The 14231-nt window shown below is 49.9% G+C and overlaps 1 protein-coding gene and 1 pseudogene across 2 annotated transcripts in view; both read right to left on the bottom strand.

Moving 5' to 3' along the window:
* LOC311530891 (zinc finger protein RFP-like) overlaps positions 1 to 14231 on the bottom strand; it is a 181845-nt pseudogene that overhangs the window by 109355 nt on the left and 58259 nt on the right. The gene's annotated exons all lie outside the window — the stretch shown is intronic.
* Positions 2178 to 7296, bottom strand: LOC311530816 (uncharacterized protein). The gene is made up of 4 exons (XM_084647758.1): positions 6457 to 7296; positions 5785 to 5911; positions 5165 to 5278; positions 2178 to 4853 (listed from the first exon to the last, which is right to left on the bottom strand). Exons 1-4 carry the CDS (start codon positions 6478 to 6480, stop codon positions 2908 to 2910), a joined length of 2211 nt encoding a protein of 736 aa, XP_084503884.1. The 5' UTR covers positions 6481 to 7296; the 3' UTR covers positions 2178 to 2907.

Below are 14231 nucleotides of genomic sequence, written 5' to 3' on the forward strand. Positions count from 1 at the left end.
TCTCATGGCACTGTTGCAGCCGGCGTTGCAAGATATTTACGTGCCAGATGCTCTAAAGGGTCCTAGGTCCCTTCCCGCTGGAACCACCATTCCAGAGGACATACCTCCATGCTAATGACGGGTTCTAATTGATAACGATCCGAAGCAGACCGGACCGACACATGCTCATTTTCTTCAACTGAGTCAGATGCCACCAGCAGAAGGTTGATTTTCTATTTTGGTGGTTTGGGTTCTGTAGTTTCCCAATCAGCATGTTCCTCTTTTAAGACTTCTGGAAGCAAGCTCCACACCTCGTCCCTCTCAGATTTTGGAAGATACTTCAGATTCTTAGACCTTGGGCCGAATGCTGTAGCTATCTTTCAAAATCTCAGATAGTTACTTTATTTGCGTTTTATCAAATCTGCAGTGAAAGTGTCCCCCCATGTGCTAGGTCATTCTCCGGGACTTCGATATGATGACATATTTGGCAGAATGTGTGTAAAACAGGACAGGGGACATACAAGTCTCCTTCAAGGAGTTCAGTCAAAAATGTAATTAATGCATTATTTTTTTTTAAACGAGCATCCTCCACTGGAATGGTGGCCGAAGCACGAAGGGACAATAGGCATGTTTAGCATATCTTGCACATAAATACCTGCGCTGCCAGCTACAAACATGCCATGCGAACACCTTCTCACATTTTCAGGTGACATCATGAATTAGAAGGAAAGCAGCATTCGCTCCCGTAAATGTAAACAAACTTGTTTGTCTTAGCGAGTGGCAGAAAAAGAAGTAAAAAGAAAAGGACTTGTGGCACCTTAGAGACTAACAGATTTATTTGAGCATAAGCTTTCCTGAGCTACAGCTCACTTCATCGGATGCATTCAGTGGAAAATACAGTGGGGAGATTTATATACATAGAGAACATGAAACAATGGGTGTTACCATACACACGGTAAGGAGAGTGATCACTTAAGATGAGCTACTACCAGCAGGAGAGCTGGGGGGGGGGGGGAACCTTTTGTAGTGATAATCAAGGTGGGCCATTTCCAGCAGTTGACAGTGGAGGAACAGTGGGGGGGGGGGAATAAACATGGGGAAATAGTTTTACTTTGTGTAATGACCCATCCACTCCCAGTTTCTATTCAAGCCTAAGTTAACTGTATCCAGTTTGCAAATTAATTCCAATTCAGCAGTCTCTCATTGGAGTCTGTTTTTGAAGTTTTTTTGTTGAAGAATTGCCACTTTTAGGTCTGTAATCGAGTGACCAAAGAGATTGAAGTGTTCTCTGACTGGTTTTTGAATGTTATAATTCTTGATGTCTGATTTGTGTCCATTTATTCTTTTACGTAGAAACTGTCCAGTTTGGCCAATGTACATGGCAGAGGGGCATTGCTGGCACATGATGGCATATATTACATTGGTAGATGTGCAGGTGAACGAGCCTCTGATAGTGTGGCCGATGTGATTAGGCCCTATGATGGTGCCCCTGAATAGATGTGGGGACACGGTTGGCAACGGGCTTTGTTGCAAGGATAGGTTCCTGGGTTAGTGGTTCTGTTGTGTGGTTGCTGGTGAGTATTTGCTTCAGGTTGGGGGGCTGTCTGTAAGCAAGGACTGGCCTGTCTCCCAAGATCTGTGAGAGTGATGGATCGTCCTTCAGGATAGGTTGTAGATTCTTGATGATGCGTTGGAGAGGTTTCAGTTGGGGGCTGAAGGTGATGGCTTGTGGCGTTCTGTTATTTTCTTTGTTGGGCCTGTCCTGTAGAAGGTGACTTCTGGGTACTCTTCTGGCTCTGTCAATCTGTTTCTTCACTTCACCAGGTGAGCATTGTAGTTGTAAGAATGCTTGAGAGAGATCTTGTAGGTATTTGTCTCTGTCTGAGGTGTTGGAGCAAATACGGTTGTATCGTAGAGCTTGGCTGTAGACAATGGATCGTGTGGTGTGGTCTGGGTGAAAGCTGGAGGCATGTAGGTAGGAATAGCGGTCAGTAGGTTTCCGGTATAGGGTGGTGTTTATGTGACCATCGCTTATTAGCACCATAGAGTCCAGGAAGTGGATCTCTTGTGTGGATTGATCCAGGCTGAGGTTGATGGTGGGATGGAAATTGTTGAAATCATGGTGGAATTCCTCAAGGGCTTCTTTTCCATGGATCCAGATGATGAAGAAGTAGCAATGAGTTGACTTCGAGGCTCTAAACTTTTTAATTGCTTTATTTTTTAGTGCACTTATATAGTTAAAATCATCTATGTTTCTAAGTTACACTTTCCTGATAAAGAGATTGCACGACAGCACTTGTATGAGGGGAACTGAAAAATGCTATTTTTGTTTTGCATGTTTACAGTACAAATATTTGAAATCAAAAATAATATAAAGTGAGCACTGTACACTTTCTATTCTTTGTTGTGAGAGAAATCAATAGATCTGAAAACACAGAAAAACATCCAAAAACATTTAACAAATTTCAACTGGTATTCTATTGTTTAACAATGTGATTCACTGAGATTAATTTTTCTAACCACAATGGATTTTTTTGAGTTAAACACACGAGTTAACAGCAATTAATCAACAGCACTGCTATCTTCTTCCAGTCTGAGTGCTGATGCGGTCTCTCTCCTGTGTGGATCCTCTGAGTGTTATAAGATTTGATCTTTGTGTGAAACTTTTCACATGGTCCAAACACTTATGGGGTCCCTCCTGTGTGAACTGCTTTATTTGAAACAAGTTCTGACCTCCATTTACAAGGTCTTTCACAGGCTAAGCAGTTATGCGGTTACTCCTGCGTGTGGATTCTTTGATGTAAAACAAGGGATGACATCTATTTGAAACATTTTTCCATAGTCTAAGCACTTACGGGGTTCTCTCGCGTGTGTGGATTGCCTGATCTTTAGAAGGGCTAATCTGTTTCTGAAACCTTTCCAAGAGTCTTATGGTCTCCCTCTTGTATGGATTGCTTGATGTTTAACAAGGTGGGACCTCTGTATGAAACTTTTCCCACAGTCTAAGCACTGGTGGGGTGTCTCTCCTGTGTGGATTTTCTGATGTTTAATTAGGCCAAACATCCGTACGAATTTTTTCCCACAGTCTAAGCACTTGTGGGGTCTCTCTCCTGTGTGCATTAGCTGATGTTTAAGAAGGGTTGGCCTTTCTGTGAAACTTTTTCCACAGTCTAAACACTTATGAGGTCTCTCTCCTGTGTGGGTTGCCTGATGATTAAGTAGGTTTGACCTCTGTATGAAACTTTTCCCACAGTCTAAGCACTTATAGGGTCTCTCTCCTGTGTGTATTCTCTGATGTGTAACCAGGGCTGATTTCCATGTGAAACTTTTCCCACAATCCAAGCACTTATGGGGTCTCTCTCCTGTGTGGATTTTCTGATGTTTAAGAAGGGTTGGCCTTTCTGTGAAACTTTTTCCACAGTCTAAGCACTTATGGGGTCTCTCTCCGGTGTGGACTGCTTGATGTTTAACAAGGTCTGACCTCTGTATGAAACTTTTCCCACAATCTAAGCACTGATGGGGTCTCTCTCCTGTGTGGATTTTCTGATGTTTAATTAGGCCTGACCTCCGTACGAATTTTTTCCCACAGTCTAAGCACTTGTGGGATTTCTCTCCTGTGTGTATTCTCTGATGTGTAATCAGAGCTGATCTCCATGTGAAACTTTTTCCACAGTCTAAGCACTTATGAGGTCTCTCTCCAGTGTGGGTTGCCTGATGATTAAGTAGGTTTGACCTCTGTATGAAACTTTTCCCACAGTCTAAGCACTTATGGGGTCTCTCTCCTGTGTGTAATCTCTGATGTGTAACCAGGGCTGATCTCCATGTGAAACTTTTCCCACAGTCCAAGCACTTATGGGGTCTCTCTCCTGTGTGGATTACCTGATGTTTAAGAAGGGTTGGCCTTTCTGTGAAACTTTTTCCACAGTCTAAGCACTTATGGGGCTTCTCTCCGGTGTGGACTGCTTGATGTTTAACAAGGTCTGACCTCTGTATGAAACTTTTCCCACATTCTAAGCACTGATGGGGTCTCTCTCCAGTGTGGATTTTCTGATGTTTAATTAGGCCTGACCTCCGTACGAATTTTTTCCCACAGTCTAAGCACTCGTGGGGTCTCTCTCCAGTGTGGATTAGCTGATGTTTAAGAAGGGTTGGCCTTTCTCTGAAACTTTTCCCACAGTCTAAGCACTTATGGGGTCTCTCTCCAGTGTGTATTCTCTGATGTGTAACCAGGACTGATCTCCTTGTGAAACTTTTCCCACAGACCAAGCACTTATGGGGTCTCCCTCCTGTGTGGATTACCTGATGTTTAAGAAGGGTTGGCCTTTCTGTGAAACTTTTCCCACGGTCTAAGCACTGATGGGATCTCTCTCCTGTGTGGATTTTCTGATGTGTAATCAGTGCTGACTTCCAATTCAAACAATTCCTGCTCTCAATGCACCCAGAGGGTTTCTCTCCCATGTGGCTTCTCCCATGGTTAGTAGGATCTGAGTCGTTATTGAGGTTTTCCCCACAGTCCAAGCATTGAAGTGTTTTCTCTCCAGTATTTATTGCCTGAAGCGTAAGAAGCACCGGTCTCAGAATGAATCCTTTCCCATAACCGAGGCATTCATAGCGTTTGTCTTCCTTGGGGGTTGTCTGCTGGGCTGTGGGATCCCTGTGTCCTTCCCCACATAAAATAGATCCATCCAGTTGCTCCCTTGAGTGGTTTCCCAGCAGCCTCTTTGACCTCTGCCAATTTCCCCAGGCTTCTCCCTGTGCCAAGCACTGGGAAAAATTCCCTTCAGCTCTTCCCACAAAAATCCCCTGTGGTTCCCCGTGCCCAGGAATTTCCTGATGTTGATTCCCCTCCTTCTTCTCACTCACTCTCTCATCACCTGCAGGGAGAGAGACAATGCAGACAGGAGTCATTCTGCTGAGGAGAAATTAAGAGGAATAGAACCGAGGGAAAACCCAACATACTAAAGCTGCAGAGATGGAGCAATTGGATTCTGCCTCCACTTCCCAGTTGGGAAGGAAACTCCTGCAGTGAACAGGACCTGTGGGAAGCGATGTCAGTGATATCTGCTGCCTGCAGCCCTGCCCTGGGTGAGATGAGAAAGGAACTGAGGGCACTTACTAATACGTCATTTGGGGGATTCTCAACTTTTTCCTTCATTCACCTGATGGCTTCTGTATCAGTCCTCACCTATGTGGGAGCCTCTCGGGATCTCTCTTTCCTCACAGGCCTGGAGATCGGGCACCCACGGCTCTTCCCCTTGTTCCAGCCGGGTGATCAGGTCAGGTTTGGGAAGGGGAAATCCTGTACAGGGAGTGAAATCAGACCAGATCAGGGTTTGTGGAGGATTGAGAGATCGTCTGTCAGAAAGGACATTCCGTAGGTGGCACCTGTCCCAGTGCTGTGCTGGGGAATGTGGAATCTAAGAGGACGGGAACATGGTCACTGAGCCCCCTCGGGGGAGGCAGACGTCTCAGGAGGTGAGGGCAATTGTGATGCACACCCAGCTCTCGTGTTAAACCCCTGCCTATTTCTGAACCTGCGAAGCCCAGAGCCCTCCACATGGCTGGAGCTGTTGCCAAGGAGGAGGGAGAAGAGGGATTCTGTGTACGACCGAGAAACAACACAGACAGGACAATGCACGGCTTCTCCACCATGCAAGCTAGGGGGGTTGGGTGGGGATGATTTAGTATGTGCCTTATGTTTTGACACCCTCTTCTCATTGGAGCGTGATGAGGGAAGAACCTGACCGGTGTCAGACACGCAGACCCCCCCAGCTTCCAATAACCAAGGGACCAGGAATCCCTTACCCAGCGAGGTCACCGTCTCGTAGTTCTCCTGCATGACGTCCCTGTAGAGGGCTCTCTGAGCAGGGTCCAGCAGAGCCCCCTGCCCCTGGGTGAAATACACAGCCACCTCCTCAAAGGTCACCAGCATCTGAAACAACAAGAACCCCCCACTCAGCACCTGCTGCCCCAGCCACAATCCCACTAGTCATGGGGGAGGACGGAGAGAGAAGCAGAATCCTCCCTACACCCTGCTCAGAGCAGCCAGGAGGCTCCAGGGGCTGGGAGACGGTGAGAGCTCCTTGTCCCCCCAGCACACGGAGCAGGGCAGGGTCTTCTCATTTCCTACACGCCTGCCAGCCACAGGCTGAGACGGGAAGCAGAGCTCTGAGCCGGGGACGGGGACAGGAATCCCGACAGCTTCCCTTCCTACTTCACAGCAGCCTCTGGCCAGTGGGGTGAGGCTTCAGCACTGGGAGTCTGGTCCGTTTTCCCAGCCCTGCCCAGCGGGGTGTTTCCTGGTCAGAAATTGGGGAATGTTTCCGCTCCCCCCAATCCTCCAATGGGCCTGTTCAGAAAACCAGGCCCAGGCTGATCACGTTCCAGCAGGTTTATCGCACCCCGTCCCACCCTGTGTGTTTAACCCCTCTACACTCCCCCTCCCCCACCACCGCAAGCTCCCTGAAAATCCCCTACCTGAGCTGGCTCCGTCACGGCCATTTCCCGTCCCTGTCCCCTGCAAGACGGGATGATCTGGAGCGAAACGTGGACGCGATTCCTCAGCCTGTCGGAGGAGCAGGGAGATTGGGCAGGTTTCACAAGGGGCTGGAGTCCATGTCACTCCCCGATTCCCCCCAGGCTCTCTCCCTGCAGACAGACGCTCTGATTCTATGACTCTGCCATGCCGGGAACAAACCTAATTATTTTGTTACCTCCCCGGCCAGCCCCCCCCCCCCCCCCGCTTAGATCTAACCCACCACGTCCCTTCTCAACCTCCCCAGAGCAGCATCTCCGAGCCAAACGCTGGAAAAAGAGCAGATCAAAGGAGTCACTTCAGGGTATCGCCCTACAGTGTATTGTGACCCCCTCTAGCTCTCCCCCGTCTCCCTCCGTAGTGCGGTGCTCAGCAGGGCGAGCAAGGGGCCTTTCCTCTCTCAGCTCCGGCCCTTGTTCCCAGCAGAGCGGACTGCCCCGGGGTGGGGGGCAGGGAATGGATCTGGGCGGGGCTGGGAACCTCCCTCCCCACTTGCTCCTGCAGCCCGGGGGTGACGGGGGGGGGGCGGGTCTCTCTTAACTTCCCTCCGAGCGGGGCCCCCCGGGGCAGGGGCAGGGGCCGGGCCGGGAAGGGGCCCTGGCCGGGCTGGGGGCTCTGCCCTGGGAGAGGCTCCCGGGGAGCAGCGGGCAGGGCCCGGCTGGAGGTTCCCCTCTCCCAGCTGCAGCCCGGGCTCCGGGCTCCCAGCACCAGCCGCCGGGGCGCGGGGATCTCGCCGGGAGCCAGAGTCCCCGCAGCGGCTGCGAGTCACTTCCTGCGGCCGGGCTGAGCCCCGCGATCCTCCCCCCAGAGCCGCCCCCCAGCCGCTCCTGGGTCCTAGCGATCAACTCACCGCGCTGCGGCATCTCTGTGCCCGGCTCCTGTTACACTCCCAGGCTCTAAGGTCAGAAGGGCCCGTCCTGAGCATCTAGCCCAGGGGTTCTCACGGCCACATTTGGTGACCTCAGAGTGTGGCCAGCAAGTGTCACTGGTGGCCGCTCTGACACTTTCCCCTATAATCTGCACTAACTTTAGGAGAAACCAATAAATATGTACAGAGGTAGGCGGCGGGAAGGGTCCTACTGTTGTGGGGAACTTTTCTGGCTTATGCACCACCCTGATGGGATCGAATAACAGAAGTACAGGAGTCCCCTCTCCCACTCCCTTTACCCAGAGGCCTGTCTGACCTTGAGGATGCCCCTTCCACTTTAGTCCCTAAACCCCCACAAGGCTGGGCCCAGCATTCCTGAGGGGGCTTCACCCCCACTCTTGTTGCGATCACTCAGGACAGAGGCTAGGGTGTCGTATCCCCGGTCTGGGGCGCTCTCTTCACTCCGGACGCTTCCCTGATGTCGTCACTCAGGAGTGCACAGAATTTAGAACAAATACGATTTATTAAACAGCAAGTAATAAAAAATTCAGGAAGAAATGGGAAAGGAAAACATGATGTCATCCCACACGGCCCAGGGTCCCCCCTTGCTCTCCCCAGCTTCTCACCGCACCCAGCTCTGGACTGCTCAGGCCCCACTTTCCCTCTGTCTCAGGGCTTGTGCTGCTCTTTTTCCACCCCAGCTCTGGCTGCTCCTCTCCCCTTAGCTCTGCCCTTCTCTGGCAGGCAGCTCCAGCTCACTCAGAGAACGGGCTCCTGACTCCCTCATTGGCCTGCCTGTGCTGTCAATGAGACTGACCTAGAGCCTTGGCCTCTCTCCCTTGGCCCTGGGGACTAGTCGCAGGGTTTTCATTTCTCATTGGCCCTTCCTGTCTTTTGGTACTGGGAGAGGGCCAACCAAAAACCCCCCATTAAGTTTCAGTAAGGGGCCAACAATTATGGGGTCAGGCATCTTCATGGTGTATGTGAGCTCCAAAGCATCCTTCAGGTGAATTATACATTTCTTTGTTTCCCCCCTTTTTCCCGTTGGCGATGGTCGTCCAGATAAGAGTTTTCTAACACCAATGGTTGGTCCTTCGTCATCCCTGAGGAGTTTGAGTGGGACAATCCCCAGAACTATGACATATTTCAGGAACAAAAACTTTGACATATATCTGGATTTTTACAGACAGATCCTTGTAAGGTAGCCTTGTAAGGTACCTTGTAAGGTAGCCTATTTCCTCTTGTTTTTTCCTACCCCCCCCCCCCAGATGTTCTGGTTTAACTTGGATTTAAACTTGGAGAGTGGTCAGTTTGGATGAGCTATTACCAGCAGGAGAGTGAGTTTGTGTGTGTATGGGGGTGGGTTTTTGGAGGGGGGTGAGGGAGTGAGAGAACCTGGATTTGTGCAGGAAATGGCCCAACTTGATTATCATGCACATTGTGTAGAGAGTTGTCACTTTGGATGGGCTATCACCAGCAGGAGAGTGAATTTGTGTGGGGGGGTGGAGGGTGACAAAACCTGGATTTGTGCTGGAAATGGCCCAACTTGATGATCACTTTAGATAAGCTATTGCCAGCAGGACAGTGGGGTGGGAGGAGGTATTGTTTCATGGTCTCTGTGTGTATATAATGTCTTCTGCAGTTTCCACGGTATGCATCCGATGAAGTGAGCTGTAGCTCACAAAAGCTCATGCTCAAATAAATTGGTTAGTCTCTAAGGTGCCACAAGTACTCCTTTTCTTTTTGCGAATACAGACTAACACGGCTGTTACTCTGAACAGTGTCAAGAGTGGAGGATGATGGTGAGGGGGGAACGAGGGAATCCCTCAGACTCACTGCATCGACCTGAAATAGCACAGAAGCCCAAACACCACATTCTATTGTCCCTGCTCCCCATTTATTTAGCATCTAGTTAATGCTGGCCCATAAAGGGAAAAATGTACAAACAGTAAATGCTTTTCAGTGTGGCCTGGAAAAATGTCAGACTATCTGAGAACGAGACAATCAGGCCCCAAAGGGGGAAGTCAGGGACTAGCAATCACTGTGCTAATGAGAGAGGGTCAGAACACATAAGTAAGGCTACAATTTTGCTATGGAGCTCGCAGAAGCCATGGAATCTGTGAGTTCCAGAGACCTCAGTGGCTTCAGACCATGGCAGGTAGGAGCTGCGGGGTCCCCCTGCCACCTGCTGCAGCCGAGAGCTGCCCACCAGAGCTCGGAGCTGTTGCAGGCCATAGGGGTCCTGCAGTTCCTAGCAGTCACGAGCGGTGTTGGGGGCCTCTGAGGCTCTCAGCCACGGGTGGCACGGGGCCTCTGCAGCTCTCTACCAGACCCTCACAGCTGCCCAGCCACCATGGGACCCCAGAGCCACAGCAGCCATGGGTGCTGGAGCCTCCTCCCTCCCCATATCGTCATGGATATTATTAGTATATGTCACAGACAGGTCACAGGCTTCTGCAAATTTAGCTTCATTGCCCGTGAGCTGTTCCTGATATTACTAAAAACATCCAGGAAAAAATCTTAGCCTTACACGTAAGATGCTCATGGTGCGTTTATACTCAGAAATCCGGTTCAGGGTCACAGAGATGCGCCGGCTAATCCCGACCATGTTTCCTACCATAGAGAGACGCTAAGTGATGCTGTGGAGGCAGAGGTGGGATCTCCAGGCCTGCCACAAAGGGCCCTGTGGGAATCAGCCCCTCCCAGTGGTGCTGTCTGAATGCAGCGGGGGCAGGGAAAAGGGGCAGAGGGGGTGAGTGAGGAGAGGCAGCACCTCTCTACCCCTGTGCTCTCCCTCGCCTCTTATCCCATGATCCCCAAACCCTCGATATCCCAGCACCCAGCTACCCAGCTCCACCAGCCACAACAATTCAGTTCCCAGTGTCCTCCCCAGAACCCATCACTCTGGTCCCTGAATGTTTGATCCCCCAGAACACAGCGCCCTGGGGGATTTGGGGAGGGGAGGGGTTACTAGACGCCAGGGACACTCCCCCTGTAGGGAACAGCTCCAGGAAAGTGGGGGAGCCCAGTCTAGGGGCTGGTGGAAGATGGGGGATGGGGACAGGTATGTAGAATTAAGGTGGGGCCTGGCCCAAGTGTCCTTCTCCTCATCTCCATGGCTGGGGGATCCTGGTTGGGAGGGGAAGGGAGAGGGGGGAACTTCAGCCAGGCAGAGGGAGTGGCTGGAAGAGTTTCTTTCTCTCCCTTCCCCTCTGTGGCCTACCTGCTCGGCAGCCAGGGCTGCAGCAGGGAGGAGGGGCTGATCGGGGCTTCTCCTCCTCTGCCTGGGGTTTGCTTCGACCAGGCAGAGCCAGAGGATCATTGACCAGCTGCTGCTCGGCTGCTGCTGGATCCTCACCCCAGCAATGGGCAGCTGGATCCTTGGGAGCCAAACGCCCCTGATGTGTGTGGGAACGAGGAAATGGGTTTGTCACCATGGCCAGCCCTAGTCAGGGCCCTGAGAGAATTTCCCTGCTCTGATGTCTAACATGGCGTTAGCTCCACTTGCAGGATTCAAGGTCTCTCTGTTGTGTGGATTACTGAGCTCTGAGCTGCACCAACTGCTTCAAGTCAGCAGCCTTACAGAAAAAGCAGCCAGTTACGAAGCGAATGAGCAACGGTGAACAGAGGACGGGCAAACAGAGGCCAGGAGTTTGCCTGGGGGGACGATCCCACCGGATGTTTTTGCCTTTCAGGCTTCTGTGAGCAGTAATGACAGGTTTCAGAGGAGCAGCCGTGTTAGTCTGTAGCCACAAAAAGAAAAGGAGGACTTGTGGCACCTTAGAGACTAACCCATTTATTTGAGCATGAGCTTTCGGGAGCTACAGTGGTACGCCCGTTCAGTCAGTCCTGGGGTGGCTGAGAACGTCGGCGCGTAGCTACTGTACAGCTCCTGGATCTGCTGTCGCTGCATACGCCCAAGGGTCATGGAGAGGTTCACCTCTTCCACACCACCAGCACATTTCCCTTCGTAGTAGACACCTTCAGGCCACTCAGCGTCGTCTCCTCCCTGGGCTGTAAACTGACAAACCTTTAATTCTCTGGAATAAAAGGGCTTTAGAGAATTAATACCAATTAATACTTTTTGTTCTTTTTGAGCATCCTGTAGGTTTTCTTTAGCAAGGGCTAAAGAGGTTCGGAGGGTGTTTTGTAGGTTGGTTACAAAGTCCAGAATGTTAGTTCCTGGAGAAGGTGTAAATCCCTCCCATTGCTGCTTCACCAACTGTAATGGCCCCTTAACCTCGCGGCCATATACAAGTTCAAATGGTGAAAACCCTAAACTGGGATGTGGTACAGCTCTGTAGGCAAAGAGCAACTGCTGCAACACTAGGTCCCAATCATTGGAGTGCTTATTTACGAATTTACGTATCCTGGCCCCCAAAGTCCCATTAAACTTCTCCACCGGGCCATTTGTTTGATGGTGGTAAGGAGTGGCAACCAAGTGATTTACCCCATGAGCTTCCCAAAGGCTTTCCATAGGTCCTGCCAGGAAATTAGTTCCTGCATCTGTGAGGATGTTGGAGGGCCAACCTACCTTGGCAAAAATGTCTGCTAGTGCTTGGCACACACTTTTAGCCCTGGTGTTGCTTAGAGCTACTGCTTCTGGCCATCGGATGGCAAAATCCATGAAAGTCAGTATGTACTGCTTTCCTCTGGTTCTTTTTTTTGGAAAAGGACCCAGACTATCCACAGCTACTCGCTGAAATGGAACTTCAATGATGGGGAGTGGCTGGAGAGGGGCTTTGACCTGGTCTTGGGGTTTTCCCACTTTTTGGCATACCTCACAAGACCTGACATAGGTAGAAACATCCTTGCCCATTCCCTCCCAGTGGAATGACCTCCCCAACAGGTCTTTGTTCCTGTTCACCCCAGCATGGCCACTAGGATGATCACGGGCTAAGCTCAAGAGCTTGGCCCGGTATTTAGTTGGAACTACCAACTGTCTCTGAGGATGCCAGTCTTCCTGGTGTCCCCCAGAAAGAGTTTCCTTGTATAAAAGTCCTCTTTCTACAACAAACCTGGATCGATTAGAAGAGCTGAGAGGCGGTGGGTTGCTCTGTGCCGCCGTCCAAGCTCTCTGGAGGCTTTCATCTGCTTTCTGTTCAGTCTGGAACTGTTCCTTTGATGCTGGAGACATCAGTTCCTCATTGGATTGTGGACCTATGCTTGGTCCCTCTGGAAGCGATGTAGGGGATGGGGCTGTTTCCATTGACATGTTGGGGTTCAGGCTCTGGCTGAGCCTCTTGTGTAGGGTTATCGGCTGTTGCCGGTTCAGGTTCGGTGGGGCCCTCTGGTGTTGGGGTTGCAAGTACTGGATTCAGTGAGGACAATGGGTCTGGTGCTGGTTGTTCTGCCGGTTCCGGTTCTGGGACTGGCTCTGTTTGGGTCTCTGGGACTGGATCCACAACTGCTGTTGCAGACATTGGCCTGGGGTCCTGGTCCATCACCTCTGACTGGGTCCTGGTAGAAGTTTCCGGAACAGAGTTAGGTGTGACGGCTTGTTTAGCCTGGCTGCGGGTGACCATTCCCACCCTCTTGGCTCGCTTCACATGATTGGCCACGTCTTCCCCCAGCAGATATAACAGGCCAGGGGAAGGGACGTTAAGCAACGGTGGTTAAAGCATGAAGGGACAGAGGAATCTTTAGCGCATCTGGTATGTAAATATCTTGTGACTCCGGCTGCAACCGTGTTATCAGATTGCCTCTTCTCACTTGCCGCATTACCTCCTGCAAATGGAAACAAACTTGTTCGTCTAAGCGATTGGCTGAACAAGAAGTAGAACTGAGTGGACTTACAGGCTCTGAAATTGTACATTGTTTTATTTAATTAATTTATTTATTTTTTGAATGCAGGTATTTTTTACATAATTCTACATTTGTAAGTTCAACTTTCATGATAAAGGAATTGAGCTACACTACTTGTAATGGGTGAATTGAAAAATACTATTTCTTTTGGGGGGGTTTACAGGCAAATACTTGTAATAAAAAATAAAGTGAGCACTAGAGACTTTGTATTCTGTGTTGTAATTCAAATCAATATATTTGCAAATGGAGACAACATCCAAAAATATTTAGAGAAATGGTATTCTATTATTGTTTAACAGTTCAAATAATCATGTGATTAATCAGGATTAATTTTTTTAATCACTTGAAATCCCTGATTCCAATTGATTTCTTTGTTAAAATGATATGATAAAAAAGAGAAAGGAAGTAATTTTTCACTAATAGTAGCTGTGACACTTTTGTCTTTTTCTGTCGGATTTTGGAAGCACGTCATTTTTCAGTGAGCCAAGGAGGCAAGACAGATCAGACTCCTGAAAGAGGTACCATGGTGGGGAAAGGCTGAGAGCCACTGGAATATAGGACCAACAGAAAGAGCACACTGGAGAACAGACCATGGTGGGGGGACCACTTCAGCGGTTTACTGGACTATAACTGGGGGACAAGAACAGCACCCTGCAGTCCTTCAGGAAGCCAAAAGGAGAGCATGCTTTGCATTCATGAAAAGGGGGATTTCATCAGTGGTGGCTGGTGGCCCTGGGAGAATGCTTTAGCCATGGATTTTACCTGTTAAAGTTAAACTCAGCCTATCTGAATCCTGTTATACCTGGCGTTTGGTGTGTAACCTGTTGGTCTTACTGCTTCGCTCACTATCTCTTCAATCTTAGCTAATAAACTCCTGTTTGTTTTCACTAAAAATATATCTCAGTGCTGTGATGTTCTGTTGGCGCTGACACTCAGTTGAATCAAAGAAGCTGGTGTTGTCCCGATGGCCTACCTGGGAATGTCTGAGTGTCCAGTGGAGAGGGGCTGGCCGCTACAGAAGGACACATCACAGGGGCTGGAGAC

This window comes from Lepidochelys olivacea, assembly GCF_965140295.1.
Source record: "Lepidochelys olivacea isolate rLepOli2 genome assembly, chromosome: 14".
Classification (NCBI taxonomy): domain Eukaryota; kingdom Metazoa; phylum Chordata; order Testudines; family Cheloniidae; genus Lepidochelys; species Lepidochelys olivacea.